A 26,778-nucleotide genomic window follows, 5' to 3' on the forward strand; every position below is an offset into this window, starting at 1 on the left:
CCCTTCAATCTTCCCAGTTACGATGATCGTTGTAAGCTAATAGGAATGTACCTTTAAAGTGTGCGCCGCGATGATCCAAGGCGCTTTATGTCTCTGATCTTCTCAATTCCAAAGTTGATTGCCCAGGTCTTCTATCTAGTCTGAATTCAAATATTCCCCATAGACAGCTTCGGTCAAACAATTTTCTGTTTCTTCATGGTGCCCGCACAAATTACGGGCATAATGAACCTCTTGCTGGTATGTGTAGGACGTTCAACGTTCAAACGTCATGATCTGGCGCTGGTTAGCAAGAATGCGCTGGGTGCAGGAGTGCTTAGGCTACTCGCTCTGCAGCGCGGATATGACACTGGTTAGTCGGTCAGAACCAAAATTGGCTTCCTCGATAGGTACATACGTGGGTGCCATGAAAGCCGCGGCAGCTTCGGCGGAGAAGATATTACAAATGGAAGACAATTGGAAGACTGTTTGAGATGGTGATGTTGGGACCGGTGAACCCGATTCCAGCTCCATGGCTTGAAACTGACCAATTCATTAACATGTGTTCATATTTTCTGTTTTCGGGGGCAGCAGGGACTATGTCCAAGGGCTTGACGATCCCTCCCCAGGCCATCTGCGAGTTGTGGGGCTTGCCTAGGATGTGGTGGGGTTTGACAGTGGGCCCTGTTAAACCTCTATAAAAAGCTGCATGTATCCGCAAGTAGGCCCCACCAAAGCGACCGTGTGCCGCTCAAAGCGCACAAGCCCAAGTCCTGGTGTTAGGTGGGACGCTAAACAGCCCTGACACGACGGCCCTCCGACGAGACAGGAGGTTTGCGCAGGCCCAATAAGCCGCCTAGAAAACCAATCATTACGAACAATATAAGAGATAATGCGACTCGATATAATCGGCAAAGACCTAGGCGACGAATACAGGATCACGATTGGAAGCTTGGAACATGGAATTGCAAGTCGCTAGGTTTCGCAGGTTGCGACAGGATGATCTACGATGAATTACATCCCCGCAACTTCGACGTCGTGGCGCTGCAGGAGATTTGCTGGACAGGACAGAAAGTGTGGAAAAGCGGGCATCGAGCGGCTACCTTCTACCAAAGCTGTGGCACCACCAACGAGCTGGGAACCGGCTTCATAGTGCTGGGTAAGATGCGCCAACGCGTGATTGAGTGGCAGCCAATCAACGCAAGGATGTGCAAGCTGAGGATTAAAGGCCGTTTCTTCAACTATAGCATCATCAACGTGCACTGCACACACGAAGGGAGACCCGACGACGAGAAAGAAGCGTTCTACGCACAGCTGGAGCAGACATACGATGGATGCCCACTGCGGGACGTTAAAATCGTCATCGGTGACATGAACGCACAGGTAGGAAGGGAGGAAATGTATAGACCGGTCATCGGACCGGATAGTCTGCACACCGTATCGAATGACAACGGCCAACGATGCATAAACTTCGAAGCCTCCCGCGGAATGGTAGTCCGAAGCACCTTCTTTCCCCGCAAAAATATCCACAAGGCCACATGGAGATCACCTAACCAAGAAACGGAATACCAAATCGACCACGTTCTAATCGACGGTAAATTCTTCTCCGACATCACGAACGTCCGCACTTACCGCAGTGCGAATATTGAATCCGACCACTACCTCGTTGCAGTATGCCTGCGCTCAAAACTCTCGACGGTGTACAACACGCGTCGAAGTCGGACGCCGCGGCTTAACATTGGGCGGCTACAAGACGGTAGACTAGCCCAAGAATACGCGCAGCAGCTGGAAGTGGCACTCCCAACGGAAGAGCAGCTAGGCGCAGCGTCTCTTGAGGATGGCTGGAGAGATATTCGATCCGCCATTGGTAGCACCGCAACCGCTGCACTTGGCACGGTGCCCCCGAATCAGAGAAACGACTGGTATGACGGCGAATGTGAGCAGTTAGTGGAAGAGAAGAATGCAGCATGGGCGAGATTGCTGCAACACCGCACGAGGGCGAACGAGGCACGATATAAACAGGCGCGGAACAGACAAAACTCGATTTTCCGGAGGAAAAAGCGCCAGCAGGAAGATCGAGACCGTGAAGAAACGGAGCAACTGTACCGCGCTAATAACACACGAAAGTTCTATGAGAAGTTGAACCGTTCACGTAAGGGCCACGTACCACAGCCTGATATGTGTAAGGACATAAACGGGAACCTTCTTACGAACGAGCGTGAGGTGATCCAAAGGTGGCGGCAGCACTACGAAGAACACCTGAATGGCGATGTGGCAGACGAAGATGGCAGTATAGTGATGGACCTGGGAGAACGCGCGCAGGACATAATCTTCCCGGCTCCGGATCTCCAGGAAATCCAGGAGGAGATTGGCCGGCTCAAGAACAACAAAGCCCCTGGGGTTGACCAACTACCAGGAGAGCTATTTAAACACGGTGGTGAGGCACTGGCTAGAACGCTGCACTGGGTCATTACCAAGATTTGGGAGGAGGAAGTTTTGCCGCAGGAGTGGATGGAAGGTGTCGTGTCCCATCTACAGAAAGGGCGATAAGCTGGATTGTAGCAATTACCGCGCAATCACATTGCTGAACGCCGCCTACAAGGTACTCTCCCAAATTTTATGCCGTCGACTAGCACCAACTGCAAGGGAGTTCGTGGGGCAGTACCAGGCGGGTTTTATGGGCGAACGCTCCACCACGGACCAGGTGTTCGCCATTCGCCAAGTACTGCAGAAATGCCGCGAATACAACGTGCCCACACATCATCTATTCATCGACTTCAAAGCCGCATATGATACAATCGATCGGGACCAGCTATGGCAGCTAATGCACTAACACGGTTTTCCGGATAAACTGATACGGTTGATTAAGGCGACGATGGATCGGGTGATGTGCGTAGTTCGAGTTTCAGGGGCATTCTCGAGTCCCTTCGAAACCCGCAGAGGGTTACGGCAAGGTGATGGTCTTTCGTGTTTGCTATTCAACATCGCTTTGGAAGGGGTAATACGAAGAGCAGGGATTAACACGAGTGGTACAATTTTCAATAAGTCCGTCCAGCTATTTGGTTTCGCCGACGACATAGATATTATGGCACGTAACTTTGAGAAGATGGAGGAAGCCTACATCAGACTGAAGAGGGAAGCTAAGCGGATCGGACTAGTCATCAACACGTCGAAGACGAAGTACATGATAGGAAGAGGTTCAAGAGAAGACAATGTGAGCCACACACCGCGAGTTTGCATCGGTGGTGACGAAATCGAGGTGGTAGAAGAATTTGTGTACTTGGGCTCACTGGTGACTGCCGAAAATGACACCAGCAGAGAAATTCGGAGACGCATAGTGGCTGGAAATCGTACGTACTTTGGACTCCGCAAGACGCTCCGATCGAATAGAGTTCGCCGCCGTACCAAACTGACAATCTACAAAACGCTCATTAGACCGGTAGTCCTCTACGGACACGAGACCTGGACGATGCTCGTGGAGGACCAACGCGCACTTGGAGTTTTCGAAAGGAAAGTGCTGCGTACCATCTATGGTGGGGTGCAGATGGCGGACGGTACGTGGAGGAGGCGAATGAACCACGAATTGCATCAGCTGTTGGGAGAACCATCCATCGTTCACACCGCGAAAATCGGACGACTGCGATGGGCCGGGCACGTAGCCAGAATGTCGGACAGTAACCCGGTGAAAATGGTTCTCGACAACGATCCGACGGGCACAAGAAGGCGAGGTGCGCAGCGGGCAAGGTGGATCGATCAGGTGGAAGATGACTTGCGGACCCTCCGTAGACTGCGTGGTTGGCGACGTGTAGCCATGGACCGAGCCGAATGGAGGAGACTCTTATATACCGCACAGGCCACTTCGGCCTTAGTCTGAATAAATAATAATAATCATATTTTCTGTATTCGCCAAACAAGAGTTCTGCCACCGATTTACTTAGTGCCTCTGAATTCTCGCTTAACTTTTCAAAAGAACCTAAGCAACATTTTTTTCATGAATTAATTCTTGAAAAGTTCACGAGGATTGCATCCTCTGCGAAAATTTCGCTCTATGGATCTGATCATGACGCGGCACATTGACCAGGCTCTTGAAAACCAAAAGAAAGCACAAACACTTGTGTTGCGTTATGGCTGCTCACAATGCGTTAGATGATTTAGTTCATGATCCGGTATTGTCAGAAGTTCTGAAATGGATACACTGTAGAGATCTTGGCAGAGATGAGCTGTCTATGGTCCTAATACGCACATGCGATGCGCCGATTGCTAGAAAGGTTCATCCCAGGAAAAGCCGTCCGTCAACGGACTGGTGGAATGCGGCACTAGTAGGATAACTAGTCTAATGATTAAAAAGGATGCATCGAGCTTGTTCTCTAGAAGACAGAATTGATCAAAAAGTGGCATTCATGGTAGCCAGCAAAATTGTAAACTACGCGGTAGAGATCAAGCGTAGCAAATATACCGACTTGATTGTAAATGTAAACTATAAATTTATCTTTCCTAATCCTAAAGGGATACCGAACCCTTTACTCAATATAGCAATTAAACAATATAGAAATTAACTATCCGTAATATATGAAAGCGATAGAAACTGATGCAACTGGCGAAACTGCCTCCAAAATCGTTTCTGGTTGCATAAAACTATGCTTTTTAATTAGGCGATGCCTATACGTACGAATTTCATCGCATATTAGTTCCGATAGTGCCTCAATATATTTTATACGAATTTCAACGTTATTGTATGCATGATTTTTGAGCGGTTTATTCTGTTATTTATTGCGATGTAATCTAGAATAGTAAAACCTGTTTGACAAAAAAATCGATTGATTTATAGGAACGATTGATGTAAACGAAAGTGTCTGTTATAAACTCGCAAAATATCGTACATCCCCTGGCGAATAAATAACAAATCTGAAACATCGTCAATGACAAAACTCGTTTTTTACATGTTAGATGTCAGGATGATTTAAACTTGTGATTAATGGGACAACAATTGCTGAGAGTGCACAAATTGAAGTAGTTGGTTTTTCTATGAATATTTTTTCGACATTAATTAATATCTGATACTAATCCCAAAACATATTATTCATAAATTATGCCGAAAATGTTTAGATATCAGGTTTTTTGATTACCTGTTTATCCACATGAAATGTTATTAATTGATGTTATTCACCAAGCTGACAGTATATCTCTTATTTACTGGTAAAATATCGCTTCCTAAGGCAATCCTGGGGATGCAATGACCTATTTTAATTTTTGAGACCCAGATGTAAGAACAGAAATGATTTCCTTAACAACCATGCGTCTCCATGGGCGTTATTTGTATATTACCTTCGTTTGAATGGCAGGAATGAGCCAAAAGGGATCACGGCATCACACCGTTTGCTTACCTTATCGAAATCGGCAAGGGCAGAAATCTCATCCCACAGCGCCTTCATGATGGTCCGGTATTCGTTCAGGCGTGCTGGGTTGATGGTGCCCTTGCCCTCCACGACGGTGGCACGCAGAGCCATGCATTGGAAGTCGTTGTTATCCAGGAAGCCATTGTTGTCAATATCTGACGGTTTATGGAAAGGGACAGAAGAGAAAGAAAGACGTTATAAATTAACAAGGCGCTACTAACGAGACATCAATGCACAGTGTTTACACACCGGACAAAGTTCGTGAATTGAATTAGCCGTGGAACTAATTGAGCAGTTAGAGCTAAACGATATGTATGTAAGCCCGACACCTGTTACAATGTGCTTGGACCTTTATGGTTTACGTTTGCTTTATCACTTTATTACGACAAATCAGTATACTAAATAATTTATCTATTTATAATGTATGATGAAATGTTTTTCATGAAAAGTGTGGTAAAAACAAAATTGTGGTCGTCCATTCGATTTAAACTTGTTACTTGAAGGAATGCGTTGAAATACCAGCAAAAAATTTGTAATGTACCTCAAATTAAATCCATTTCAACTGTAACTATCATGCATAGTTGCTTCAAAGCAAGATTTCAAGAAGATCTACATGAAATTCCGCCAGAAAAGGGTCAAATTGTTCTCCGCCTCATTCACTGTACAAGAGGAAATTTTCCACCTAATTACATTCAGGCTCACATAAAACACACTTCCACTGGCCCGACCGGAAACATGATAAAGAGGCGCTAATGGAAGGATGACTGTAGCAGCCGAAAACCGCCAGACCGCAAATTCGTACTGCACCGAACGGAACGGTGAGGCCTCTTAATTAAAGATCTTTTTTGGCTGGAGAATATGTCGCAACCATTCGAGAACTGTGTCTTGCAAGAGATTTGAATAACAGTTTATGGGATGTATACCTAGTGATGGATTGATTGGTTGTGTAAAGTTTGCGACCAAAAGATAATGTCAAAAAAAATACCATGGAATTGAAAACTCAAGACTAAATCATGTACGCACTCGTCTACTGCCTTCTTTGTAAGCGAAGTAGAGAAATGCTTATTCTACAATCAGGGGGTTTCTGAAACCTACTTAACCAAAATATGACCAGCAGATAATTTGCATTATCAAAAGTGTCAGATTTTCAAAATGTTTAATCTAAAAAAGCCATAATAGGAAAAGTCGGAAGCGTTTTGCTCATTTCCATCATTCCCTAAATACACCCGATTCTGTTTTTACACGGATTTTTTTTACACGGCCGTGTAAAAATAATCCCATACAAAATTTTTGCAAAGTTGCTCCATTTTGCATGATTCGTCGAGAAATCATAAAACTTTTTTTACACGGATTTTCAAATTTTGAACTGAAAACTTTTTTTACACGGAACGCATCCCCCGTGTAAAAAAAGAATCGGGTGTACATCAATTTTGGTAAATATTGTGTTATTGCGATAGTTTTGGACAGATGGAATTCATGTTTGACGGTACAATTGAAATCAAAATGACTAAACTACTCTTGCTGGTACTCTAGACCTGTGGTTGACTAGTTCTAGTGAAGTATAGTAGAGTAGGTGTTCAAACTAGTGGTTCATTTGCAATGTGCAGTGCATGTTGTGAGCGGTCAATATTTCAGAAATTAATAACGCATTTTGGTTTGTACTGGTGGTTAAAAAAGAGATGAACGGAACAATGTTGATAATGGGCACCTCTGCAATTTAACAAATGTCAATAAAATGGAGTTTTTGCTTTAGGAAAAAGAAACATGAGTTCAGTGCTATATACACAACAGGAAATAATTATAAGGCATTCGTTGACTTTCATACAAAATGATTATGTTTTAAGACCAATATATTGAGGACATATTTGGCATCCCAGCCTGAAATGACCTAAATTTTCAATTAATGGTGGTTTTTAGTATGCACGTTTACTCGAAAGGCACGTTTTAGTTGGAAATAATTATAAAATTACCACTTTTATATGGAGTTCCATACAAGTGGAGTGGCTTCATAATTATTTCCAACTAAAACGTGCCTTTTCAGTAAACATGCATAAAAACATCGTTAATTAAAAATATAAGTTATTTTATGCTGGGATGCGAAATATGCCCTCAATCTAATCGCTATAAATCGAGATTTTGGTTCTCAAACATCACCATTTCGTATAAAAATCTGCAAATGCCCTATAATTATTTTCGGGGTGTATTTATACAACCACATTGCACGATGGACCACGCCGGGAAATTAGAAGGAAAAAAATATTTTCACCTTGAAGATGACATTTCAGGAACAAAATGTCTTCAGCAAAGTCTAAGCTTATTATTTAAGCTTTATTTTGAACTTTGTTGCAATAGGGTGGTCCCACTACATTTTGAGATAAAATTTTTAACTTCTATACTTCTAGCTAAGTACGATGTTCTAGAAAGTTGTTCCTTATTCAATTTACGGCACTTTGCTCAAAAAATCATTGTTGTACGTCGTTTGTATCATTTGTTATGATAATTTCAAATAATAATGTAAGGGTGACTCCAAATATCAATATTTTGATTGTAGCTTTTTAGTTTTAATTTCTATCGAAGTGATATCTTCTACAAAGATTTAGAGCATAAAAAATGCAAGTTTAGGTTACACAACCGAGTTAATACATTGGTTGATTGCAGAGATATCACTGTATTTCTTGAAAATATCCGCCATTTTCAAATACTTATATTTTCTAATGGGCAAAAAGGGGGATCATCATATTTTGGAACTGGGGAAATTGGGAGAATTTGAGGTTTTTTCAGCATTTTAAACAATGGAGGAAATCAAAATGATCAGTTCTTGAAGTGTTGTAAATCCGAAAATTCCGCCCTAATCGTTAAAAACAAATCAAATTTTTGAACATCGTACAATGCTAAAACTAGAAATATAGAAGTTAAAAAATTTACTCAAATGTAGTGGGACCACCGTATTGTAACAAACCTCAAAATAAAGCTTAAATGATAAGCTTTGGCTTTGCTGAAGACATTTTGTTCCTTCCTTTGAAGATGATATTTCAAAGTGAAAATATTTTTTTCCTCCTAATTTCCCGGCGTGGCCAATCGGGCATTGATTTGAAGAAAAAATTGAACTGCGATATATACTCGAGTACCTAATTTTTGGATTGCCATTGTACTTTAGATAATCTGTCATGAATTCCCTGATTTCATATGAGAGTATTCGTATTACTTCTATTATCGTGGAATTCCTTCCTGAGCAAAATAAAATTACTCAATAATACCGAATTCTGATATTGATACATTACCCGAGCAGGGCACCTTACCTCAATAATACTGGCTGTTATTGATACCATACTCTGTTATGAACTACCCTTGCATAAGAGGTAAAATACCAAAAAATAATCCCAAAAATTAATTAATATTAATATACTTTATTCATATCATACTCTGTTATAACAATACCAAACGCATCACAAAATATGGTAGGATTCAAGACTGTGATAATAGTTCTCTGTTACATCTCATACCCCAACGGACGCATATTTGTACCATCCTCTTCGATTTATAACACATCGCAGTGGAAATCGGTAAGTATCCATCAAAGCAGGAAGCAAAAATGATAGGAAGCATGCAAATGAGCTGTGAATAAGTGGTCTACTTCAACTAAAGGAACTAATGAAATTATAACGAGATTCTGATGTCTCCATTTTGGCATCTGGAAAAAGATGAACTCTGTTTCCATTGAAGTTTCCGAAACCAAACGATGATAGCCAGTTCATTTAAATTTGATGAAAGAAACTGAGAGACTCCAATGCCGCACAGTGAAGTGGTTGAAAAACAGCGTCAAGTATGTTGTAATGCAGAGTTGGGAAAGATAGTTTCCTCATAGGAATCAAATCAATTCTTACCAACTAGGGGTTTGAGAATTAATGACATGCATCACTTTTACATTCTCGGTATGGTTAACTTTTGAACAGCTCAGTGTATGGTAGACAATCCATGGTAGGTAGGTAACCAACCATGCTGTCCAATCCAATACTTTTGGGTTATTTCCACTTCATTTTTCGGACATGGGGACAACGCAAATAGTCCTTGATTTCAAACCCATTTGACTAGTTACCCTTGTTGGTACTTGCTTTGCCGGGTTCGATCGAACATACAGCTATGTGGAGTGCTCAGAACAGAGTCACTGAAATGCTTTACGAAATACTAAATGCGAATCTAAATGCGACCACGAAGGTCACTGTAAAATCCCCGCTCGCAAAGTACACATATCAAACGTGTATAGGCAATATATTTGTTCGATATGTCGGCTAATAATTCGCCACCGTCCTCAAGCATAGAGCAGAGCTTTTACAGCCGTTGTTTTCCGTAATTCAACAACTTTTTACGAGTGTGTAGCGACCGGAGAGCGGTACTTTTATTCAATGCCCACCCTCGAATGTCAGCCACAGAACTGTGTCAGTTGGGCTGATGGACAAGGGCAAAAACTCTCCCCAATTTGACTCGCGGCGACAGCGTCCTGTTGTACTTAGCTATGGAGAAATATATTCCGATGCGGTTAGAGTCGTGAAGTTTTCCAGGGATGATTCTAATGGATTTTAATTCGATTACATGGTAAGTATGATGCACACTGAACGTCTGTTGAACTTCTGTGTTGAAGCTTCGACAACAAGTTCTTCGATTCCGATTAGTCGTACCGTATAATGTAGTTTTTCGGTATTTTTTTTTTCTAATCTTCAAAAACTTTTGCTCAAGTCATTTGTGTTATTTTACCTAAGTTAATTTGCCTTGCGAATAAAGCGTAGAGTGGCCAATCCGTTGATGTCGATTCTCGATTCGGTCGAGAAGTCGAGAAGCAGGTCAAGTTCCAGTTAGAATGTAGAGGCATTGAAGATGGAGATGTCCCCTAAGCTGTTCGTTTTTTTTTAGTATTTCAGTCATGCTCAATTGTGCACTTGATAGTAGATCATGACTTTTCCGCTTTCTTGGTAGATTACCAATCACGTATTCAATCAGTGAGATTAAAACACTTTTGCACAATCTTGTAGAACGTGCGAGATAAACCACAAGTTCGTGATCAGCATTCAGCTGTGCAGTACATTTTGCACATTGCATCACACTATCAGTGCATTTTATTTTTTGTATTACTGTACGAAAGGACCATGCCAAGTTCTAGTAATAATCGAGTTTCAAACCAAACTTTTGTAGTACATTGAAAAATAGATTTACGCAATCTTTTCAAAGTCATTTTGATTTTTCTTCAATAAAGGATGATTGTATTTATGTTATGTGGAACAATGGAATTTCAATTTATGTAGTTCGGTAACAAAAACTTTTTTTTGTGCAAATAATCATTTCTAGAGCACCTGATGCATCATTTTAGTTTTAGACAGGATTGCACAAATTTATATGAAACTTTTGTTAAAAAATGTTTTGGAATATTTTTATGAAAACTAATAGCTGTGTATATTGTTTTATTGTATTACACATTCTTCGTTCAACAGTTAGGTAGTAGGTACCAAATGATTTTGTAAAGGCTCATTGCACTACAGAATTGGTTTCTCAATTCTCAAAAATTTGTGTATAATATTAAAATACAATTAAAACCAAAAGGTGATTCACAAAGGAGGCATATGTCCTAAGCTTGTTAATCGTTGTTGTCTCATTGAATTTCCTGACTTCTATGTGAAGTTATTTTGATATAAATCTAAAAAAGCGAACCTGGGGCGTATGGATAAAAATTCGATTCGGAAGAACTTCGCAAGAGGAATATGACTAATGTGACCAGACGTCCGAGACGCTGCCTTTTTCGACTTCGTTTAACAAATTTATTACAATTCATACAGCCTTACAGACATTTTTCCATTTTTTTGGGCCAAAATCTATGCGAAATGCACTTTTGGAGAATCCACTTTCAAGCCAGTGACCCAATCCATATAGGCGTCCCGCGTTTCGCAGGACACATTAAATATGGCCGGTTTACTGGTCAGGTTACAAACATTTTTTGAAATGCGGGTAAATCTTCTACTTATGATCTGGTGTCTTTGAACTTGATTTCCAGAGAAACAAACCTCCGTTCGACCCAGCAAAGGGCAATAGTGCATAAATAAACTGAAACGTCCGAAAACTGGATAGCACACTAAGGCTTATGTGCACATACCGCTCGGTATTTCGCAAGGCAGCTAGCGTACTCGCGAGCATGATGTCCATCAGATTGGTAATTTAGGAAGACGAGGAGTGCTACGTCCTCAGGGTCACTGGTAATGCTCGAAGGAATATCAAGGCAATTGTAACGATTGTCAAATGGTAGAGGGTGGGAGATAACTCGAAAGGGGCAGGTACGCCCTCCGCCTAATCGCAAGCTTTTTGGCCTGGTTCAACAGAGAGCTTGAGTTAGATTGACTGCTCGTAGTTTCTGCACAGGGAACCAACAGATGTTTGCTTGGAACTAGCACACATCTTCAATGTACAAGTACTGGTGATCCCATTTGCTACGTCATACTGGCTCCTGCTACGTCAGAATGCAAGTCAATGTAGGGGGGGAGGAAATGATGCTGCAATCACTCGCCCATTGCAAGCCGAATATACCTCTGCACTTGCACGAGTTCATGCGGAATTTTGTTGGAATTTTTTGGTTAGGTTCGAGAGGCAGAGGTCCGTCTTGGTTAACGAGCTGTCACAATGTGATAGATAGGAGAAAGCGACTGATGGAATTTCTAACTGGATGTAGGAAACGAGCTTTATAGTTCATTTCCAATTCTAGCAGATTACTGCCAGAATATTTAAGTTGAAGGTATAGGAATAGAAATGGAAACGGTAAGGAAGCCCATTTCCAGTTCTAGCGATTGCTAGAACATGAGAAATATAGAGAAAGATACAAAGTAGGAGAATGGAACGGACCTGGGGTTGAACCCACGACTTCCTGCGTATGAGGCAGAAGCAGTAGCCATATGACTACCAAGCCAAGCCTGGTTTAACAGACCCCATGAAGTTGAATTTTGGTATGAATTAGTTATTTACAGGACACGGATGCTTCAGGCGATAACGGAGGAATTTCTGGACGAATCTCTGAAGAAAGTTTTGTAAGAATTTGCGGAGGAATCCTTGGAGAAATCTCCGGAAAATACCTGGAGGAATTTTTCTGGAAAAAATTCCGAAGGAATTCCTGGAAGAGTTTATTCAAGAATGCCTGAAAGAGTTTGTGTATGAACCAAACAATACTAAATACCAGGGAATCAATAATGCTGTCCAATGAGCAGCTCGAAGTAGCTAGTTGTTCCCTTCCTGCTCGTTCCAAATCCATCCAGCCGTTTTCGAGTTATGCGGATACGAACACAGACCATTTCATTTTTATATATAAGATTACTCGTATTACCTTTGTAACCGATACTCAAATTCTTGGAATATTTGGATGGCCTGGAAGGGAACATGCATTCAATAAATCTCTAATTTGGTTCAAATGATCAAGAACTAAAAGGTGGTAATAGATCTATCATTGTGCATATAGCCCATATAATTTGAACAGCATTAAATAAACAGATTTGTGGCTGTTATCTTTGTTGCTTTGTTTTGATTTTACGTTCCGTTTATCGTTCTTCAATTTTTTCATGTGCTAGATGAAGCTTCAAATATTTATAATTTGAACGTAGGTCGAATCAATGGTATTGAAATTTGAAGGTGTTCAGATTAAAAACGGTCACAATTATGACCACCACCAACACCCCAAGCAGAACAAGTCTAATGAAACTGGTTACAGCAACCTAATTGTGACTAAATCGGGTCACACATAAGCTACTGTGATCTATGTACAACATGTGTGCTGCTCGAGACGTGAAACGGATTGGTCGCACTTAGAATTATTATTCCGCTTTCTCAAGGACTTTTTCCGAGGAACATTTTGATTTTTTTTATGGAAAATCAGTTTTGTGGAAAATTCTCAATTGTTTATGGAAATTTTGCATTATTAGTGGAAATTTCAAATTTATTTGTTGCTCATACCCTGATGTCTTTATCGGCAACATCCTAATTTTTATTATGGAAAATTTCTCATTCTTCATGGAAATTTTATTTCGCTGCCGAACCGAAATTGATTACAGCAATGTCGATCCCCTGAATTCTTTGGATTGAATTCTATCAGATTTTAGTGTTCTACTACATCAGTAATCAGTCGATTGACAAAATTCCAAAAGATCATTTTACTCTAATAGCTGTTACTTGGAAGTAGTGGTAAGATTTTGGTGTGGGCTTGAGATACCAGATGCCTGCAAACCAGATTTTTTTCAAAAAGCAATGATGGAAAAACAAATCGAAACTGTCAACTACTCGATGAGAAGTTATGATTTGAATTTGATGTTTTCCCTTGGCTCTCTTAGGTCCAATGGCGATCCCAACTATCGACAAACAATTCAAAGTCGGTAGAAATATAATGGATATCCATCAGTAAAGAATCCTTAGTAAGAAAAAGGCGCACAATTAAGAATACGCCAAGGGCGCTGGGAGTCCAAGCCCCTGTCAACACAAAATCGTATATGATGCAACATAAGATGCTGAACTGAAGACGAAATACGTACATGTTGTATAGGGAAGTCCCTATATCACCTTCATTTTAGCATCTTATACGGCATCATATATGATTTTGTGTTAACTGAGACTGCGGCTCGGAATCTAATTCTCGGAATTCTTGGAATAGAACTTGCATTTAGAACATATCGAATTTGGTTCATATTCTTGGATGGCCTGGAATAGAGCAAGCATTCAATAAATATCAAATAATATAGATCTTTTGGTGTGCATATTGACTTGACGAGAGCTCTCGGATAATTTGGATTGAGACACATTTAAAAGGTCTGCCTAATTTGTTTAATAAATCGCTAGGAATATTGATATATGGACCGTTATCAAAAAGGCTGATGTTAAATTACGTGGAAGGCCTGGATGGCTAAACTACAGAAAATCCTGGGTTGATTTTAAGCTCATATTTACCGTGTTTGAGATAGCCATAGCAAAACTAGACCTAAATTATGTAGGTTTGACGAGAAAAGTGTCAATAGAATAGCTACGAAGGTAAGAAAAAACAAAATTTTCCACATTTTGAGGAAACATCTTACATTTCGGCAAGGCAAAATGCTGATTGATTTACAATGTACATCAGCCAGCTATTTATAAAATATTAGCATTAGCATTAGCATTTAGCATTTCGCACAAATTCGTAGGTGGTACCAATGGAAGCAATGCACTCTCCAATAGTCGAGAACTGTCCTCGCCACGTCCTTGCGAATGATGAGGAAGGGGAAGGATGGTTTGTTGGACACCTACGTAAGAAAGATGCAGAGAACTCCACGACCTCTCATAGGTGCCACGGGAGGTTTTTGGATTATGTAGAAGGTTATAACAGCATGAATTGTTTTGGTATAACCTGAAACACAGAAAGAACTAAGATAGAAATACAAAGTAGGAAAGGGATGAACCTGGAATTGAACCCACAACCTTCTGCTTATAAGGCAGAAGCGATAGCCACTAGACCACCGAGCTCGTCTTAGCCAGCTATTTATAAAATATCAATGCTAAATATCAATTAAAATCGTTATAGCTAAGACATTCCAGCAATCGTAGCTTAGCTAGGGCATATTGCCCCTCCCATTCTCCTTATGATCTTTTTTTACAGCAAGCATTTGTTTTAAATATGTTGACAGTGTAGCTAACTCTTCCTTTATTTAGAGTAGATGACTCATTCAAATCACGCTTTTTTTATGAAGAAGATCTATATAGTAGATGGCACCCTCTGCTATAGAACTCGTTTTCACTTAAAAGACCGAAAGAATAAATGAGTCCTTTTATTTTATTTTCCTTAAATTCTTGGAATAGGATAACGGAGCTCGTCTTTTGAACACACGATTATTTTGAATTAGTTAGGAATAAGGTGAAAGCTTGCCTTTGTCTGTAATAAGGAAGGTTTTTATATTTTTCTCTGAATTCAAACCATGCTGCGTAGTTCCTAATAGAATAATCCAATTTTATTTTGGATTAAGGAATTTATATAAAGGATTTAAAGCCATAGAACATGGAGACGCATGGTAGTTTTTTTCATCGTTTTCCAAAAGTTGTTCAAATGCTTTCGATTTGTAAGAAAACAAATCGAAAAATTAGAGTCACAGTTCGATGATGCACAATGAGGGGAAAGATCTTTTTTGTTATAATTACACCGTATTAAAGTCAGTAAATGGGGAGTGCACTACTACAGTAGTGGTGCATTCATTGTTGCACATGATTTGAGAATCAGACGGAATTACCCGAAGTATCCCTATGCAAATATAAACTTAACATGAGTAATTGGCAGACATCGAATATTTTAGACAGATATTTTTTGATCTTACTGCCAGGCAATTATTATTTATTGAAATATCTGTTTCAAGTTTATTTTGATTATAATTCGAGCATTGGAACGAAGCCTTAAACCATTAAACATCAATATATATTATGCAGCAGGAACAGAAACTAATAATTAAGTTAATTGGAATCCATCATTTTTATTAAGCATCGCACTGTTTTATTTATATCCTAAAAGCTATATCTTCAATAATACCGTTTCAGGAATGCTTTCCTATAAGTTCAATGTATAAGTGAGTAAAAAGCGGATATAGCAGATTTCCCTGCCATTTTTTGTTCGTTGCAAAAAGTACTACGCTTTTCTTTGAAACTGGATACCAAAACCCTGCCTCTGTAGAAGACAACACTTTATACAGCATTTGTTGAAATGTGAAATTTACAAACGCAACCATTTCATTCCGCGCTTGCTATCCCATATACATTTCGCTCTTTAATCTTTCTGTGAAACTTGTACGTGTGCTTGAACAATAATGCTGATTTACTGTCCATGTCTTTTGTAAATAGCCTCCTTTTTGAAGATCTAAAGGGCTTCAATGGACTATTTCAATAAGGAGAGACCATTTCAACAGCAATAATTGTAAAAGAGACAAGTAAGATAGGTTGAAAATTATGTTGGTTTTCCGACTAGGTGCTAATTCCGGCTGAATTGAGCATCCGACTCCTACCTCCATGTGTATAAACAGTCCAACGGTTCACATATATGTCCCGTATCGTTTTGTTTACATTGTAGTGCTTTCCTCGAGCGCACCAGTAGAGCATAGCTCATATTTCCAATCTTCCCCGAATTACCGGATGCGAAGGAAGGCCCATACATATTTAACTTATAAATGCGTTCCACGAAATCAACGGTGGCATGACATTTAAACATGTAAAATTATGATGAAGCTATCCGCGCGCACGTTCCACGTGATGGATCGGATCCGGATGGCCGGTGGTTGGTTACCGGAAGGCATAGGTGTATTGTCACCGCCCTCCAAATAAAAATACGCATAACAGAAACAATCGATCAGATTAGATATATTTTGGTGATAAATTTTGATTTTCAGATGTTCTGATTCGAGTTTTCCATAAAGTTTCAGTATTGCCTTTTTACTAATTATTGATAATGATTTGAGTTTTCTTCGACATTTATTCATCTGAGTTCGGTTCTGTTAATACTTTGCACCATAAGTTTGACAAAAATGTGTAACCGAAACCGTGCATTTCCAGCAGATATCACTCTGTTGAATGTCAACCGATTTTCAATCGCACACAACGTCCTTCGCCCACCCAGCCGAGAACTTTAGCAAAATAAACAGCGAAAGCCCACCTAATCATCGCGAAATTTCGAGCCTATTTGACAACGGCATCGCGCGGCAAGCCATAGCAAAATCTGCTAGAGCACCGCTTCGTCGAAACGCCATTGGCTTTTTTCGTGGAAGATAAGACCGTTTTATGGTTTCTGGGAATATAGCAAGCTGCTCCCTCTTGAACCCGAAGTCACGCAATGTGAAAGACAGCGGTCTCTATTATTTAGCTGCGTGGGTTTGAGTTCATCTCATCAAAAGTAGGCTGACACTGCAGCTATCTTGATACGATCTAAGATATTTCACTTGAATGGCAACTTATCGGAAAGTTTTAATGCATAACCTTTTTGGTTTGGATTTATTAAAAAAAAACATCATTCGATGCAAAGGAACCTATTTACAAAGTTGCTGCAATGTACGCTTTTTCCAACATTTGTTTTTTTTCTCCATTTTTAGGAAAACATAAACTTCGTTGAATTTCAAAAATGCTGAAATTTGTTTCGGTGTTTTATCAAGACTAAACTAAATTTCAATCAAGGGCATGGTTTTTCCCAATCCATCATAAATAGCTGAATCTGTTTAACCACTGTTTCTAATGGCTTTGGCAATGGATGCAATGGTGGAAGGCACTTCAAACAACTTGGAGATAAACCACTGCACTGGAAACATGAATAAAGCCGCTGTCGGACTACTTCAATTTGAAATCAACAGGTGTATACGTATCTCGTTGTGTGCTAGGTGTTCGTAATCAAAGTAATTGAATATCAAATTAAACGAGGGGGGAAATGTACCCTTGAACTTCTCAATAATAAAGTGCCCAAGAAGATATGGACGTAAGCCAGAAGCCGAGTTATGCTAAAAGTAAAGGTGATAATGGTTGCTCGGTGTGGTTATCTATCTAACTATTATGGATTTGCGTATCTTTGAAGTTCATTTAGGTGAGTTCGTTCCACTTTATTTCTTGTTAGTAGTTTGAGTTTAAGTTCTTATTGCTTGACCGCAAAAAATGTTCAGTCCAGAGATTACATTTCACAAAATTCATGCCTTAGGAATGTTAAGTGTAGAGTATTCAGCGGTGATGATTAGTCCCAGCAGTGGTGATAACAGAAATAAAATTATTCATACAAAATGCATATGACATGGTATATTGAATAAATATGGGATGAATAAATTTTTTTTTTATTTCGATGCTATATTTCGATCACCACGATTAATGAAATAATTCTTAAAAAAATGGTAATCTAATTGCCATAAAATTCAAATTGTTAAACAATCAAAATGCACAACAAAATGGTCAACAGTTTGATGATTCTCAAAAGATGTCCAACCAATTTGCACTGCTGTCGTGCTTCTTCGTGCGAATTGTCCTAGCGCTCATAATGGCTACAATAAACTGTTGTATCCCATTAACGAAACATAATATCGACTATCTGTAAATTTGTATGCCAATTTGAAAAGTGATACTAAGTCATGAAGAAAACAAGCAAACTAATAAATCAATTGCTTTAGGCCTCATAACGGGGAAAAAACTAGCGTATTGGTGCCAAAGATGCGATTGTCATCTATCACTGCCGTTCATTAAGATGAGGAATGTGCCAGCTTTGGCTACTGAACAACACAATTCGTCCCAGATTTGACAATCTTGCAAGGAAGGAAGTTCTTTTTCCTCCATACATCTGGCAGCGAGCACGCGTACACAGATCAGTGTTGGATTTACGATGAAAGCCGTAACTCCTGCTTTGTTAATGACTCAATAACTGTGCAATTTATCCATTGTCGCCGGATAGAAACTACGTGAAAAGGTCAAAACTATAAACGTATAAATTGCAGTCAAGCACCTCCCAGGTTTGTACGCTTTGAAATCCCCAGGCAGGCGGCATTCTTGTCGCGCTTTGTGTTTAATTACTACCGCCAACGTGTTTGCCGTCCGACAGCGTGGTAATGAATTCTGTAACGAATTATTAAGCGACCGCAGTTGTCTTTGCTACTATTTAAAAATAGTACTTTGGGACCTGGGATCCCTGCGAATAACTATAATCGTCATGTTGATTATGCACCATGGTGAAAGCGTTTGTACTTTGCATTCATACACTTGATGATGACAGTAGGCGATGCGTTTCTTAACAAGGCATGCTTGAGTTGCTTAGTTTCTGAGATTTTGAGCACCCTTCGTCATTGCACATTGTTTCAGAAATTAATTCACATGTGTCTATTTTGAGATTTAATATTTAGACGTAATTACACACCATTGTTCGAACTTTCAAATCGTACTACATACATATCGTTTAGACGCTATTTGATCTATAATTCACTTTAACATTAGATACGTACCGTACATGTGACCGACGATGAATTCAACACGCTTTTCCCATGGGTAACTCATTTTGATTTTGGTATTAATTTAGGTTCTACTTGAACTAACTGCGATCAAAGGGAAGAGAACGAAAAAAATATCCGTTAGACTTTGAATTTTCTTCAGGTTTCTCTGCATGGCACACAGGTTAAAACACAAATAAAACACAAATTAAAGTCTTCTATAGGCAGCAACAATATTGAAACATTCGTTGGATTCCAATTGATCTATTCCATCAACTCGGTGGTTCACATTCAGAGGTGAACTTTGCTGCACTTTTCAATATTGTTATTACTGATAGAAATGCATCCGTTGTATCCTTATGAAAGTTCCAAGCACTTTAACACAGAGTTATTCTTGATAATTGACCATCGAACATCAACTATGGGAAGGAAATTAACGGCCAACAGCAGTAACATGCACTGAAATGCTTTTTCTCTGCAATGCTCGTCCAACAACACCGAAAATCCACAAACACACAGTAGGCACAGTATCTTGTGCCTAGGGGCCTACTACGTTACAGAAGGAAGAGGCTATTACTTGTCTAAACCAACTCCCGTCGAAGACTAAAACAATCTTGAGAGTAGAGTTTTGTGGTACTCTGTTTTAAAAACTTTCCAACGGCTACCGAACTGATAAAAAGTGTCCCGGACGGACCCGAAATAGGCATCGAGCTCGGCGAATGAAGGAACGCTCGCCGGCCGAGTGTGCGCACTTTTAGTTTCGCGTCGTGAATATCAGCTGGGCGCGCGAAACCCAACTTGTATCACCTCGCCGCGTATGTACAGCAACAGGTGGCCGAAGGATGCAACAACGTGACTTCCAACGGTAGTTTTGGATTTGGGGGCTTATAATATGTATTGTTTGCATACTTAATTTCAATCTATCTGTAAAAAGTACATTTTGGTAATAGCTTACAGGGTACGCTTGTATTTCCATAAAACATGCTCTATTAAATATGTTAGTACAACTGGTAGCTAACGTATATACAGGTCGAATCAAATATGATTAATTTATCACATGTTGACATGATTAATGGAAAGCTCTTATCAGATGCAAAGAACTAAGGTGGTTTGAACCGTTACTCAATAGTGGAGATATATTATTAAAAGACTACTCGTTGTAAACGATGTTGGATGCCAATTATTGACATAGTATTATTAGAAAAGAATTGAATAACCTAAGGGCAGAACTGATCACGTGCATATGTGTAGCCCGAGATTTTATAGTTGACGTAAAAACCATTGCCCTGTCGCATGTATTTCCAATAATTTAGGGACGAATATCGCAAGCCCTTAAATGAATTTTGGAACAAGCATCGTATCGCTGTTGCAGCGGTTGCAAAATGGTGCATTGTCATCAAGGAAGGAGCGCCCAGTGTAGCTCTGGTCCCCACAACTTCCTATCTCACGCTTCCACGGCTTCTAAGGGTTGCGTACTTAGCTGGCAATGCAGCCTGGGCCCTGTTGTACTTCTGACATGAAGTGAGAAGGTACGCCTCGAGCGTCTGTTCACCAGGAGGTGCGGCTCAAACAGTGTCGGCCTGGCACCCGGCGGCTGAATAACGAAACTCTGCATCGCGTCAGCTATATCTAAGGTGTTAGCCCCACCAACGCGATATAGGTAACTCGATCCCGGTAATGTAGCCTACTGTAGCCTCTCAAATACCTCGAAATATGGAGAAAGAAGAAAAAGAGAACGTTATTTTTGGCAACCGACCAGGCAACGAAATAAGGACTATGGGAAACTCGGTACAGTAGGCGTTCGATAACTGCAAAATGTTTACTTTTCATTAAACGAATGCCTTTCGATAACTGCAACGCATTCTAGACGTCAAACGGTTGTCAATCGACGTCAAATGCAATAAAAGTGCATCTAAATGTGCAGCGCAATGCAGCTGTCATTGAGTTTGACAGAAGTTTGAAGTTTAGCGGTCCGATAACTGCAAAACTGTTGCAACTATCAAATTACAGTTAAATGACTTGCGGTTATCGAACGTCTACTGTACCTGGAATGTCAGGACTGAATGAATCTGGACGAGTGAGCCTTCTGGCTTGTGAACTGCAGAAGTTTGGAGAGAACGTGGATGCTATTCAAGAAGTCCGATGGTCTAGATCCGGAGAACGTGAATTCAGATCAGTGGACACTGCATTCAAATATAACATCTATTACAGCGGCGGCTTAAAAGAACTTCCGAAAGCACACCTGGAGACACCCAAATAGTGAAACTTGCAACCAGATAGACCATGTTCTGGTGAATTGGGGTTTCGGGTGTTATCGATGTGCGGACATTCAGAGGTCCAAACATTAACCTAATCACCACCTCGTTGTCAGTGAAATTCAATCACGGTTGTTAACTGTATTGAACGAAAAATCGCAGCGAACGATGCATTATAATATCCAGCGATTGTCGGCGGAAGGAGTATCAGCTGAGTACCGCCAGAAGCTCGACGAACGGATAAGTGCAATCAATGTTAGCGACAACATCAACGATATGACGGTGATGTCCCAGGACGGGTTGGTGCGATGTGGAGTGTCAGAGAATGTCACACGAGATGAACGTTGCCAGAAGCCGGATGTAGGTGTCGGGTACCCGATCGAATAGAGATCGATACTAGGAAGCAAGAGCAACCGAAAAACGAATTCACTGCAGGAAGAAAAAAGAGTATAAAGATCAAGTGATTACTAAGGCGGAGGAAATAATACACCAAAATGATATGCGGAGATTTTATGAGACTGTCAATGGCTTGTGGAGTAAGACAGCGCCATCCCCCGTCATGTGTAACGACCAAGAAGGAAATTTGCTGACAGATAAAACCGAAGTGGCTGCCAGGTGGAAGCAACAATTCGAGACTTTGTTAAATAGTGGAAGTGACGGTGCATCGTTGAACAGAATAAACATTTGCGACGATGGACAAGTTGTGGGGTCGCCTAAAATAGATGAGGTTAGAAAATCTATTAAAGAGCTGAAAAATTATAAGGCTGCCGGCAAGGGCTAACTCCTGGCTGAACTTCTCAAACATGGCAGTGCACAGCTTTATGAAGTTCTGCACCATATTATGTCGAAAATATGGGAAGACTAGGAATTGCCTGCTAGCTGGCTGGACGGCCTATTTGCCCACTCTTTAGGAAATGGCACAGATTGGAGTGCGCCAATTACCTAGAAATAGCCCTTCTTAATTCGGCGTACAGAAGTATGTCCCGTATTCTGTTCAACAGGTTTAGACCGCTTGAAGAGTCCTTCTGTCAGCGAATACCAGGCAGGTATTCATGAGGGCCGATCAACGATGGATCAAATGTTATTACCATTCACTTTGAAAATCTGACAAAACGAGCATGATGCATAATCGCGATACTACTTCCATTTATCTACTACTCATTTACTAACTATATACTAAAAACTACATAAAAATAATTATGAGGCATTGCACGTAGGTTGATTAGAATTAAAATTATGTAATAGATCGTATAAATCCTGATCGGCTAACATCTCTTTTACAGGAGAATTCACCGAGCCGGTGTTGCATGACTTTTGAAGAACATCGGAGAAGGAAAAAGTGAGGATAGGGAACGTGAGGATGGAGAAGATTGGGGAGGAGAGTAAAAATCGACGAGGAAGTGATGAAGGAGCTCGGTGGCGATACATATTTGTTGGGAGTTTTTTAAAGCTGCCAAATAAACACGTGGCGTCCGGAGACCTATTGTTCAACGTCTGTCCACCGGTATCCTTCGTGAAAGTTGTGCAGTTTGAATGTTACCAGTTTACACGGGAAGTTTCGGTAGCAAACTTCTAGTTTTGATCGTGGAAACGTACACGGGAATGGATTTATTGACGTGGTGCTCCGACGACTGTTTACTGTCACGAAAGTGTGGCTGATCTTGAAGTCACTGTCAAGTCGCTGGAAGGATCGTAGCAACATGGTGCATGTTACTTCGTACCAAACTTCGCCAGTGCAATGACGTCATGTACCTACGTCGGATACAAGCGAATGCACGAACATCCCCCCCCTCGAAAGAAGTCATTCGTGATTCTCATTTTTTAATTTTGTCTGTTTTATGCCCGCTTCATGATGTGTGTCCTAGGTCAGCTAGGTCAGGACGTTTGGACGTCCACTCTTAAGGCGTGTCGACGTCACGAAGAGTAACAATGTTCACCCTGAGACAAATCCTTGATAAATACCGGAAGTACAATGTGCAGACGCATCATCTGTTTCTTGATTTCAAGGCGGCGTACAATTCAGTGAAACTGAATGAATTATGGCAAATTATGCTAGAACATGATTTTTCGGCGAAATTAAAACGACTTTTTCATTTAACGTTGGACGGATCGAAATCAATGACCCGTAACGCTGGGTAGACACCTTTACGTGGTGTGTTACGGGGTAAGATCTACCACGGTTACATTGCCAGCTACAGGCAAATCCTGACCCAACGAATACCTTCCTCATTATCCAACTCCGTGGTATTTATGAGTGTGACGCCAAGTCGGGGGCCTCTCGTTAAGTAAGTCCCACATCAACACTTCATACCTGTCCCTAGTTACGGTGAAAATGGGCGTGGCCAGGAGTAGTAATCCTCATGCTTTTGTTATTTTTGTTTAAGACTGGAAACAAGGACCACTCCCCTTCTTGATTTCTGATAGCATTCTAGATAAGGATCTCAAAAGTAAAACATGAGTATCACTAGTGTCCAATCTACGAATTATACCGTAACAATGCTAATGCTAATGCTAACGTCGGACAGATCGAAATCACGTGTAATGGTTGCGGATGAAATATCGACATCATTTGTTACCTTAGATGGATTGAAGCAGGGCGAAGCACTCTCAAATCTACTGTTCAATATAGCGCTCGAGGGAGCGATTAGGAGAGCTGGTATGCAAGGAAGCGGTAGCATTATCACAATATCGTATATGTCCCTAGGCTTTGCGGACAATATCGATATTATCGGTATCTGAATGCTCAGGGAGGACAATACCAAATAAGAGATTGTACCAACGGAATCAGAGAACAGAACCCAATCACATACAGATAAGAAAGCAGACATCTTTCATTGAACAAAATAACTCAATATAAAATCTTGGGCTTAATCTAGTTTATAGTCCTACTCTTACTATTGTACACAATTAAGCAATTAAGGGGGTATCGTTATGGCTGTTGCCTGGTGCATGCAAATGAGGAAGAGGAGTTTTTGTGACATACTTGCCCGAACATGTTACTTGATCTAAGTGTGTTTCCAAAAGGTATTTTAGTTACCAGATAAAGATTGTCGCTTCGGTTCCCTTTGTTCTGCTGTCCGAAACATGTGCGGTTAGAGTGATTCAAATTTTGACTTTTCTGCTCCCCTATGCTTGAACGATGGCATTTGCTATTTTAATAATCGTCCTAAATTTTTAGCTAATTTAGGGTGTAATTTGACTGAGCACAAGCAGTTTGAAGCTTATATGAAAAGTTACTATGAAGATAGTTACTTTTGTGAAAAACCGTTCCCCATCATTGCCCATTAAACTGTAAAAATGTATGAATACGTTAGCAACATAGGAAATTTAACAAGGGAAAATATCGTCGTTGTTGCTAAACAATTTGATGATGGCGATCCTTTGCATAAGTGGCAATTCTCATAGTAATTTTCATATAACCTTCAAATGGCACGTGCACAATCAAACTACATCCAAATCAGCTAAAAATTTGGGAGGACTATTAAAATAACAAAACAATCGTTCAAGCACAGGGGAGCGAAAAAGTCAAAATTTGAATCACTCTAATGTGTGGTACCTAACTGTCAAATTGTATGTATTTTTTCTCCATTGACATTTAGATCCCCTATCCTCGCAAGCAAAATATGTTCCGGACTGCGACGACAGCGACAATGGTTATATTGTAACTAAAATAACTTTTGTGTTTCCCGTTGAAAGTTAAAGCAAAATCTATATGCATACTGTATTATTGTTATGATTCAAGCATTTGTTTACAATTGGGTTGGAATCTGTTTGCGGTATGGTCTGGTTTCGGATACATGCATATTTTTATATAAGTTTAAAGGAGCCTATTGTCGAAGCCTCATCCTAGTCAAGTCCCACAACTCGCTGTGGACTGAGGAGGGGTTGGCAAGCCTGTAACCGTTCAAACACAGTAACTTATGCGCCACTCTCAACGTTGAGAGACAGTAAGTCCTGTAGTGCCGCTAATTTGTTTTTTGATTTTCCCAACTTGATTGTTTTTTTTTTACTACGAGTTTCATATTAAATACACTTTTTACAGAATTTCAATTACTCCTTTTATATGCACATATCAAAGAACAAGTAATTGACTACTTATACTAAGAGAATGTAAGGTAGGTATGTTCAGTCGAAAACCATTTCCCACTAGACCAGCAGCAGACAAAGCAGAGATCAATTTTCGTTCGGTATTTTCTGATCACCCCATTAACCATCACTGGAAGCAGGGCTTGGCCTCTAACCAGGTTGTTTCTGATCGTAACTTGGTGCAAACGGCTTTTACTTGTAGGGGGAATGACGGCTTTGGCAGGTTTTGTTCTATTATTGTCAGGGTTTTTTTATGACTGATTATGCTCAAATTTGGCCTAAACATTCTTTGCATATCAAAGAATATTGTGGCCAAATTTCATAAAATTCGGTCCACAAAAATCCCCTGCCAATAATAGAACAAAACCTGCCAAAGCCGTCTTTTCCCCTATATGAATATAAAAGCCCTTTAATTTTTGCACATAAAATTTAGTCACAAGGAATTGATGGACCAAGGAACCATGCGTCTCCATGTGCTCGTATATTGGGCCGGAACAAATATGAAATCCTTCTTTTGTCATGTTGGTCTTGAGATAACGAAGGGGGTAGTGAATAAAAACAAATAAATAAATTGATAAAATCGTAAACCTCATCACTTTTCTTTAAGAATTTTATGGGAAAGATCAATATTTTATTTATTTTTCCAATCAAATTTTAAATTTCCACCTCAAATAATAAAATGAAGCCACAAAAAATCGAGGAGGGTGGTGACAGAAGAAGAAAATAATATTTGTTCCGGCCTTATTTGATGATAAACATGTTCAATTCAAAAATTGTAATGAAACGTATGAATTGGTATGAAACGTGTTCAATCTCTAAAAGTAATGAAGTTACGAACGTGGCGTCTTTTACAAAGTTTTCCAAGTCCGTATGGTCATTAAAACAATATTACGAACCATGTCGATTACGCATGTGGAAGGACGTCACTAGATCGGCGGAGGTGGCATTTTTATTACGATCGATGCCCAACAGATCGACGTAGACTTATTGCATGTGTAGCATAGTCTACAATCTGGTACGGAATACCAGTGTGGTCAAGAGACTGGAAGCAATGTCAAGAAATTGATGTTACAAGCGCATACTGTACCATATCGTATA

At 40.2% G+C, this 26,778-nt stretch overlaps 1 protein-coding gene across 1 annotated transcript in view; it reads right to left on the bottom strand.

Moving 5' to 3' along the window:
• The window catches only part of LOC134211937 (sarcoplasmic calcium-binding protein 1-like), a 51,352-nt gene extending 31,368 nt beyond the window's left edge, over positions 1–19,984 (bottom strand). Inside the window, exons 1-3 of the mRNA XM_062689351.1 lie at positions 19,917–19,984; positions 19,355–19,444; positions 5,361–5,527 (exon numbers count right to left, since the gene is read on the bottom strand). Of these exons, the coding sequence (XP_062545335.1) occupies positions 5,361–5,527; positions 19,355–19,406 (219 nt within the window). The 5' untranslated portion in view covers positions 19,407–19,444; positions 19,917–19,984. The remainder of the gene's footprint in view (positions 1–5,360; positions 5,528–19,354; positions 19,445–19,916) is intronic.
• Between the last annotated feature and the right edge of the window lie 6,794 nt (positions 19,985–26,778).

Source organism: Armigeres subalbatus, chromosome 2 (assembly GCF_024139115.2).
Source record: "Armigeres subalbatus isolate Guangzhou_Male chromosome 2, GZ_Asu_2, whole genome shotgun sequence".
NCBI lineage: Eukaryota > Metazoa > Arthropoda > Insecta > Diptera > Culicidae > Armigeres > Armigeres subalbatus.